General features: G+C 35.7%; 1 protein-coding gene across 1 annotated transcript; it reads left to right on the top strand.

The window, feature by feature from the left end:
- Positions 1-1,764: 1,764 nt before the first annotated feature.
- LOC149180662 (uncharacterized) lies at positions 1,765-6,880 on the top strand. The gene is made up of 4 exons (XM_089416215.1): positions 1,765-2,199; positions 2,616-3,487; positions 5,826-5,995; positions 6,477-6,880. Exons 2-4 carry the CDS (start codon positions 2,672-2,674, stop codon positions 6,607-6,609), a joined length of 1,119 nt encoding a protein of 372 aa, XP_089272341.1. The 5' UTR covers positions 1,765-2,199; positions 2,616-2,671; the 3' UTR covers positions 6,610-6,880.
- The last annotated feature ends 2,813 nt before the right edge of the window (positions 6,881-9,693 follow it).

Genomic DNA, 9,693 nt, shown 5'->3' with positions numbered 1-9,693 from the left:
CTATAGCCTAATTTCTACACTTGTCGTTAAGATTCCTATCATAGTCAAGGTCATGGTCCCAGAAGATTCCAAATCCCTCTGTCTCTAGAAGTCTGATATAACTTTCCACCCTGGCATTCAAAAACAAATATCGAACCATTCACAAAGTGGTTTTGGTACAACGCCTTTGGAGCTCGATATCAAATAAGGCGATGTTGAGTCAACATAATCATGGGGACCAACCCACCTTTTGGGGTGTTTCATGCAGTTAATCACCTTCCTATTTCACATCTGATACACATTGTCCACCATTGATTTATATATCTGGCGATGTGCCAAACCTTTCAAGTAAGATACATTTGATTGGAGTACAGACTCCCCTCCCTCTCGGTGATGTCATGCACATACCCCTAACACCCAAGCCCCCCTCGCCCTCCTCGCTTACATAAGCGAACTCATGCCCCATTAGCCATCAATCTGTGTCGTGAAACCTCCACTGCCGATCCTTGTCATCACAACATTATCATAGATTGTTGTGTCCACTGCAAATTAATCATGACAATCATGATAGTTAGTGTGAGTGCCTTTACAACAACTAATCACATAATTCTTTTTTCCTATTTTAAAATTATTTTCCAATGTCTGACAAATACTGAAATTATATCATCCTCCACCAAGAGAATTATGTCAAATCAATGCTCGCTCAGGCAATAAAAATTAGAAACAAAAATCTCAAAAATTTAAAAATATATTTTTAAAATTATGGAAAATTAGAATAATCACCCTTTTTCAAAAACTTTGGTTAATATTAAAAAACTATGCAAACTAATACACAATCTTTGACTACGAGGCAAAAGCTATAACCCATATGACATTTTATTATTATTACCTCTCAACTTTTTGGAGTTGGGTTGTTGATGGTTTAGTAATTATTTATTATTATATAAATTATTTGTATTATGGTTTGTTAATGTTTATGGGTCATTTGAATTATTTCATTTAAAATTCCAATTTTGTTTGTATCTTAACTTTATATGATTTGATGTAGACCTTCATTGGAAAAATAAAAATCTATCATTTGATGTAGATATTCATGGGGAAAAAACATATTTATTTTGATTATGTTGAAGAATTTATAATAGCTATAGACTTGGAATTATTACCAACTATAAAATCTCTAATTTGAAAAAAAGAAAATATGCTTATTACCACTAGCATTATTAGACCATGTTTAAACCAAAATAAGCTAACAAAAAGTTTACTAAATGGAAAAACAGTTTACATGTATCAATTATTGAACACATATGTTGACTGCGATCGGGTTTGGATGTCATCTATCGTGAATCTCATTCCAATAATTAGTAATCACCTACAAAATGACATTTGAAGAAAGCTCCACAAGACCATGTGACCAATGCGTTTATTTAATACAAAAATGGGCAAAACCGAGAAGTGAAAATCTAGGGAGATAAAAGATTCAAGTTTGTCTTGACTCTTAACGTGCGGAGGGGTCACCGACAAGTTGCAGAAGAAACATAGTGCTTTCGAAAACTGACAGCTTATAATTCCAGCCTGGCAACCACGGACAACCAACTCATTTCCTCTCCGCGATAAACAAGCACGTGTTATTACACGTGGTAAGCTTGCCATCGTTCAATTTTGCATGGCAGAAGAACGCTGCAAGCTTATTGTATATTTCCGAAATATCTCCAGTTGGCTACCCAGGGGTGAAGTAATAGCCTAACCCTATAGTGTGTACCGTGAGTAATGGCCTAACCCTATAGTGTGTAACCGTGAGTAATGGCCTAACCCTATAGTTTGGCAGCCTCGAAGAAGATGGCGAGGGTTTGAACCGACGAACGGCGTAGAAAGCGTTGGAGGAGAATTTGTAATTGGCATCTGAGCATCCACAAATTCTTATTTTAATGGGAAGGGATTCAGTGAAGTTTGTGGAATCGGGTGGGATTCCGATGTCTCATCGCAAGTTGCTGCAGCTTTCCTGGCCAAGTTGCATGAAGCCTTGAGTCAGTCTGTGTGGCATCCGTATTCAATTTGTTTTTTTTTTCAGATCGGAGGAGGCATCTGGACTAGAATATCTCTCGCAGAATTGGATTGCCTTGGAGACTAGATTTCAGAGCAAATTCACGACTTTGAGGAGCCTTGGACAGCGAACCTTATAAATTTGGTGCATTCTGATCTGTTTCGACCACAAACTCACGGGTAAGAGCTTCCATTTCTAAAGTATTTAGGAAACTCTTATTGAGCGGAGCGGATTTCTTGTTTTTTGCACGGCGCAGGGAAATTTCGTTTGAATCGAAAGTTGTGAGTGTTTTTGTTCAATAAGAAGTCTGTTTTTCTTGAATAAGAAGGCTGTGCTTAAGTTTTGTTGAAGATTTGATCCTTTTGGCTCGGTTTTGTTCCATAGACCCCGCTTTTTCTCAGTTCACCTCAAGTTTGTTTAGTTTTCCCCAAAATTTGCATTTTTCTATAAAAAATTGCATGTACCGATGACATATGCTTGCTTTCAAGCTGCTGAATATTTGCTCCTCTTCGAGTCAGCGTTATTTACTTCTGCAAAAAACGTTTGATTTAATTTGGACAAATTTGCCAAGGCGTCTCAATTTGTGCTATTGCAGCCTAGAAGAAACATAAACCGTAAAGTTTATCGCCAAATCTTGATTTTTTGACAACAATGTTGCTCCGAAGCTCCTCCACACCGGTCCTGGGATCATTGATTCCACCGTTACCGCTTCCAGATAATCACAGAGATAAAGAAGGGAAAGCGAATTTCTCGTCGGAAAATGCGAACCAGTTGAATTTCCACAATGCGAGTTCGCATCTTAATTCGTTTTCGAGCTTGGACAGCTGCTCCGTCGATGAAGACAAAGAGGCCATTCCGTCTTCCAATTTCAGGCGAGTTCAGTCGGAAAGCGATCTCCGGAGCCTAAGCCGAGTTTCTCCTGCCCCAGCAAAGGTCGGCCCGGAAACTCTTTTCCAGGGTAACTCATTTGATGATTTTCAGCAAGCTTCTTCTAAAAAGCCTTGGTCTCGGAGGGTATCGGCTCACAAGAGATTACCCTCTCTGAAATCAATCCCATCTTTTGCGTGTTATTATGATGAAGAGGCAGTAGATGAACGCTTGGAACATGATAACGATAGTGGCATGGTGGAATCTCAATTGCAGGAGTTTAGTTTTGAAAATGAAGCCATGGGGGAAATAGTTGGAAGAGTGAAGGATCTTTACACACCGGAAAGAGTAGATGAGAAGATATCCGCGGCACCGTTGTTTATGGCTCGGGGACTTGGCCTCGATGTCATGGATCCTCAAACCGATATGGGAGGCAGTGGCGGAAACTCTTCTTGGAAAGGGGTTTCCACTGGTGGAAGTAGTGGTGGTGACGGATTTGGAGCTGGGCCTGATAACATTGAGGAGCATTATCAGAGAATGCTCGAGAAGAATCCTGGAAATTCTCTTGTTCTTAGGAACTACGCTCAGTTTTTGTACGAGGTATTGTTTGGTTTCTGTATTGCTTTTGGATTTTGCTTTCGCTTTTGAGGTGGCAATTTGAACTCTGTGCTTATTAGGCACTTGCGTCCTCGCAATGGTTTGGATATGGTTTTTAAGTTTAGCATCCTCTGTATTTTATGATTTTAGCATGGTATTTATAGAATCGTTTCTTTCTTCTTTTCTCTATACAGTTCTCTTTGAACTGATAAGCTGTATGATCAACTAGGTGTTTTCCGTGCCAACAGAATTATAACATTTTCTTAGTTAAAAGAATCCTGGAAATTCTCTCGTTAGAAACTATAGTCAAATTTTGAATGAGGTGATTGTTTGTTTTCTTACCTTCCTTTCTATTTGTCTTTTGTTTTTGAGCTGTCAAGCTGAACTCCATGCTTGTTATGCCCTGTGTTCTCACCATGGTTTGGATATTATTTTTAAGTTTAGCATACCCTTTATTTACTATATCTATGATTGTAGCATGACATTTATAGATTTGAATCTTTCTGCTTCTTTTCTTCATAAAATTCTATTTGAACTGAAAAGCTGTAGATAGTCAGATCTTCTTTTCCATACGTGTTATATACATATTCTCAGTTAAAAGAATCGTGGAAATTCTTTCCTTCTTAGGAACTACACTTACTTTTTGTTCGAGGTAATTGCTTGGTTTCTGTATTGCTTTTGGGTTTTGTTTCTATTTTTGAGCTGACAAAGTGAACTCCAGAGTCCATACTGGTCAGGCACCTGTTTTCTCATCGTGACTTGGATATGATTTTGAAGTTTAGTAGCATACTCTGTATTCCTATGATTTTAGCGTGGAATTTTACAGATTTATTTCTTTCTTCTTTTATCTATACATTTCTCTTTTAACTGGGAAACTGTGGACAATCAGATCTTTTCCCTGTCAACAGAGTTATAATTATTTTCTCATTTAAATAACAGGAGTTAAATTAGTAGGACTTTACCCGGCTGTCCTCTGGGTTTCCCAGCATGAGGTGCTTTTCATAATTAACCACTAGGATGTTGCCCCCATGCACCATAGAGAAATTGTGGATTTTGTGATTGGTGAATTCTCTCTCTTTTTTTAGATGCTTCCTTGTGATTTATGTTTTCTGTGATGTAACTTTGATTTATATGTCATACTATCTCCAGGTATTTTAGCATCGTTTACTAAATCAGTGAAGTCATAATCTGTGTATATATAAAAAAACCATTTTCATGATAAAATAAGGCCAACAAATGTAGTGTAGAAGTGAATTATCTAGCCTGAGAAACACTTTTGGAGTTTCTATGGGCTCGATTACTGCTGCATTCCAGAAAAGTTCAAACACTTTCAATTCTTTTCCTATTACTTTTGTCATATATCGTGAAATTCATTTATATTCTGACAGATTTTTGTTACATGTTTCTTCTAGATCTCTTAGGTCCTATTTACTTTTTTGAAGATATTTTTTGTATAGAATTAATGGCTATGGTATGGTCCTAGGAAGAAGTGAAAATTATCACCTCCAACCCTCTTAAAAACTCTCCTTGGTATCTATGCAAAATGATGACCTTGTTTGTTTACTCCCTTTTTTTGTTTGTCTACTCTCTCTTTTTTGCAGTAGGATACTAGAACACTTAATATGGTGGCTGTCGGGCATGTTTTCTCTGCTTTGTTTTGTGCAGCCTTGATGTAATTATCTGTTAAATACAACTGTTTGTAGATAAGATCGTGAACTCATTGAGCTTTTGTAATCTGTGATGTTTCGTGTAATGCCCCTTTCCAAATGATCACTTCTGGAGGCTGATTCAGTTGCCTATTTGATTGCTGTAGGCTATAGGAGAAAAAGGGGATCAATTAATTATTTGAATGTCACTAGGGTGAAAAGAACAACTTGTAGAAGTGACAATGAATAATTAAAATTAAAAAGCAACTGTGGAGAAAAAGAAAGAAATTTTAGAAATTCACCTTATATTATTGAATGGGAAAAGGGAAAAAGGAAGATCCATAGTATTTATAACTTTTATCATCAAAATATTTCCTCAATCATATAAGGATATAAGGTGACTTTACAAAGTTTCTTTTATTTTTCTCCAGTCACTTTTTAATTTAATGATTCACGGTCACTTGTACATGTTTTTTTCACCCGAATGACATGCAAACAATTAATCAACCCCCCTATAGACTACGGGAAAAATAGGCTACTGAATCAGTCTCCAGAATTGATCATTTGGAAAGGCACATTACATTTCCTTAGCTTTTGTCTTATGATAATCTAATCTGTCCATGGGAAATTGGTTCTTTAATTAATGATACTGTTCCTCTATAATAACTGAATTGATATTTTTGGTTCAATGACAGTCAAAACACTTTCATAAAGCAGAAGAGTATTACTCGAGGGCAATTTTAGCTCAACCTGATGATGGGGAATTGTTAGCACAGTATGCTAAATTGGTATGGGAACTTCACCACGATGAAGAGAGGGCCTCCGCCTATTTTGAGCAAGCTGTGCAGGCCTCTCCTGAAGATTGGTAAGCTTTCCTTCTTCCAATCATCCATTTCCTACTTTTGTTCAGTAAGTTTATGTGAAAAGCAAAATCCTGTCATTGTCTTAGGAAGACGAGCATCTCAGAGCACTTAAATTTATCAACCCTATTATTATACACAGTGAAAATCACGGGAGTCTATCGAGAAGATATTTACAAGTAGAATAGAAAAGTGTACACTGAAGAGCTGTAGTGCATTGTCTGTCTTTTGTAGTTATAAAATATGTGCATGCAACCTTAGATGTGTGGAATGAGAGGTTAGAATATTTGAAAGGGCTTTCATAGTATTATCAATAATTAGTGAGAAATTTCTAAATTCCGACTCATTTTTCCTGAAGGCAGCCTCCGATAACAAAAAGGGAAAATATTTTTTTAATGGGTCTCATCATTTTTGTTACGGTTCCCTAGTTGCAGGATTTTCAACGTATTGACTCTTGAGTAATAATGCGTTTGTTTTTTGTCCCAGTAATGTTGCTGCAGCATATGCATCCTTCCTCTGGGACACAGATACAGAAGAGCAAGAGCAGGATTTTTCCAGTTTGTACAATGGTACAAATGTTTTGGGAACTCTTGGTTACGCAACAACCACAGTATCATGATGTGTGCTTGAGCTAAAATCTCAAGAAATGATGAAAGAGCCAGAGTTGAAATTTCAAGATAGCACATAACGGCCACAGTATCATGGTTGTGTGCTTGAGCTAAATGATCAAGATATCACATAAAAGGCACAGTATCATGAGGTGTGCTTGAGTTTAAATTTGAAGACATCACATATTGTGAGGTAGTTTGAAGAATTACTGTTAAAAACCGCTTTATCTAACTTTATTTCATTTCTTAATATCTTATGGATGCCCTCCGAAATTAATGTTATTCAGCTGTGTTTCCTATCTTTTCATAAAAATTTTCGTTACTCGTCATCTCTTAATGTTAGTCTGATGAATAGTCTGTTTACTTAATATTTTCCCTTTCTTCTACAAGCCCTTCATGACAAGGTTGATAAATTATAAAAGTTGGAGACAGAAAACGCTGTTAATAGCTGTAATATACAGCTGTTTGCGGAACGTTTTTAAAGAATTCCCAGGGAAATTTCCAAAATTATAGTTTCTCTTTGGGTAAAATCATGCCCTCAAATATTGCACAACTAAAAGGTATCAGGCCGGTGAATAGTAATATATTGTACCGTCACAAATTTCGTATACGGGTTAGGTTTGCAACGCTTTTACGTTGCAATTCTGGCATAAATAATATGTAACCTGTTATAATTATCACAAACTACCATTACGAGTAGAACAGAGATCCATTTGGAGATTATACAGTAGATATTAACATGTTTCTTTTTAAATATGTAATGATTAGTGATGGGAGGAAGAAAAGCCAATGTAACTTTTTAAAGTGGAATTCTGATTCCAAGATTCCAAGTGGAGGAAAATCTGAAGGAAGAGAAGCAAAAGTTCTTCCGTTTTAGAATGGTAGAAAAAGGTCGAGTATATACAAATATAGATTCTCATCTTTAAGTGGACAAAAGCATGAAAGAGCTCACCTGAAAATTGATCATTTTCTTCCATGTGAGGTAAAATTTATCAAGCATTTTCAAAATTCAAATTTAGTACTAGGAGTTTTCATTTCTCCCTGTTCAATGTTGACAATGAACCATGTCACTCAATTTCCATGCTTGTAAAGAAGAGATCATGCAATGGGTGCCTCGCTTTTACAAAGATGTTTGTATAGAAATTGCTAGCAAATCTCCTAAAATTCAAGTAGAATTTACCTCAAGTGGGGAGTTGTTCGAGTATTATTAGGTCATCAACTTCACTTGCGATAGTTGATTATAATGGGAGTTGTTTGAGTAATAGTAGCACATCAAGTGGATTACAATGGGAGTTGTTTGAGTAATAGTAGCTCATCAACACCACTTGTGACCATGTGAGGTAAAATTTATCAAGCATTTTCAAAAATTAGTACTAGGAGTTTTCATTTCTCCCTGTTCAATGTTGACAATGAACCATGTCACTCAATTTCCATGCTCGTAAAGAAGAGATCATGCAATGGGTGCCTCGCTTTTACAAAGATGTTTGTATAGAAATTGCTAGCAAATCTCCTAAAATTCAAGTAGAATTTACCTCTAAGTGGGGAGTTGTTCGAGTATTATTAGGTCATCAACTTCACTTGCGATAGTTGATTATAATGGGAGTTGTTTGAGTAATAGTAGCACATCAAGTGGACGACAATGGGAGTTGTTTGAGTAATAGTAGCTCATCAACACCACTTGTGACCTTGTGAGGTAAAATTTATCAAGCATTTTCAAAAATTAGTACTAGGAGTTTTCATTTCTCCCTGTTCAATGTTGACAATGAACCTTGTCACTCAATTTCCATGCTCGTAAAGGAGATCATGCAATGGGTGCCTCGCTTTTACAAAGATGTTTGTATAGAAATTGCTAGCAGATCTACTAAAATTTAAGTAGAATTTACCTCAAGTGGGGAGTTGTTTGAGTATTATTGGGTCATCAACTCCACCTGCCATAGTTGATTACTCCGGGAGTTGTTTGAGTAATAGTAGCTCATCAACACCACTTGTAACCATGTGAGGTAAAAGTTATCAAGCATTTTCAAAAATTAGTACTAGGAGTTTTCATTTATGTTGATAATGAACCATGTCACTCATTTTCCATCCTCACAAAGAAGAGATCATGCAAAATGGGTGCCTCGCTTTTACAACCATGCTCAGAAAGAAGAGATTATGCAAAATGGGTGCCTCGCTTTTACAAAGATGTTTATATATAAATTGCTTGCAAGTCTTCTAGATCATGCAAAATGGGTGTCTCTCTTTTACAAAGATGTTTATATATAAATTGCTTGCAAATCTTCTAACATTCAAGTAGAATTTACCTCAAGTGGGGAGTTGTTCGAGTATTATTGGAATGAGATAAAGTATGGTTTAATTCATAGTTTTGTGAGGCAATGTTGTAATGTTATTCAAGTAGAATAGTGGGGAGTTGTTCGAGTATTATTGGAATGAGATATAGTATGGTTTAATTCATAATTTTGTGATTATTGGAATGAGATAAAGTATGGTTTAATTCATAGTTTTGTGAGGCAATGTTGTAATGTTATTCAAGTAGAATAGTGGGGAGTTGTTCGAGTATTATTGGAATGAGATATAGTATGGTTTAATTCATAATTTTGTGAGGCAACGTTGTAAAAAATAAAAAAATAAAAAGATAAAAAAAGCAACGTTGTAAAAAATAAAAAAATAAAAAGATAAAAAAACGTTAGGTTGTGTAAATATTTTAAGTTAAAATTATATATATATATATAATTAGATTTATTTGAATGTTGGACCTATTTAAGTTTTGTGAGAGATTTGATCTATTAAGTTTTGAGAGGGATCAAATCTTTTAGAGATGTTTTGCATATATAATCAGAGTAAAATTATCTATCAAAGTTTCTAGAAAGATTAAATCTCTCAAGATGTTTTGCATTCAAAATAGGGGTTTGCACCTTCAAAGATTTGATCCGAGATGTTTTGCATATATAACTAGGGTAAATTTATCCGTCAAAGTTTCGAGAAAGATTAAATCTCTCGAGATGTTTTGCATTCAAAATAGAGGTTTGCACTTTCAAAAATTTGATCCTTTTGATGTTGGATAGATTTCCAAATTATTGTATATAATACTATTGATT

The sequence above is a fragment of the Pinus tabuliformis genome, chromosome 3_2, assembly GCF_031772625.1.
Source record: "Pinus tabuliformis cultivar Carrire ecotype Pingquan chromosome 3_2, CPIR1, whole genome shotgun sequence".
Taxonomy (NCBI): domain Eukaryota; kingdom Viridiplantae; phylum Streptophyta; class Pinopsida; order Pinales; family Pinaceae; genus Pinus; species Pinus tabuliformis.
The sequence above is the reverse complement of the archived record's forward strand: the minus strand, read 5'-3'. Positions and strand labels throughout refer to the sequence as shown.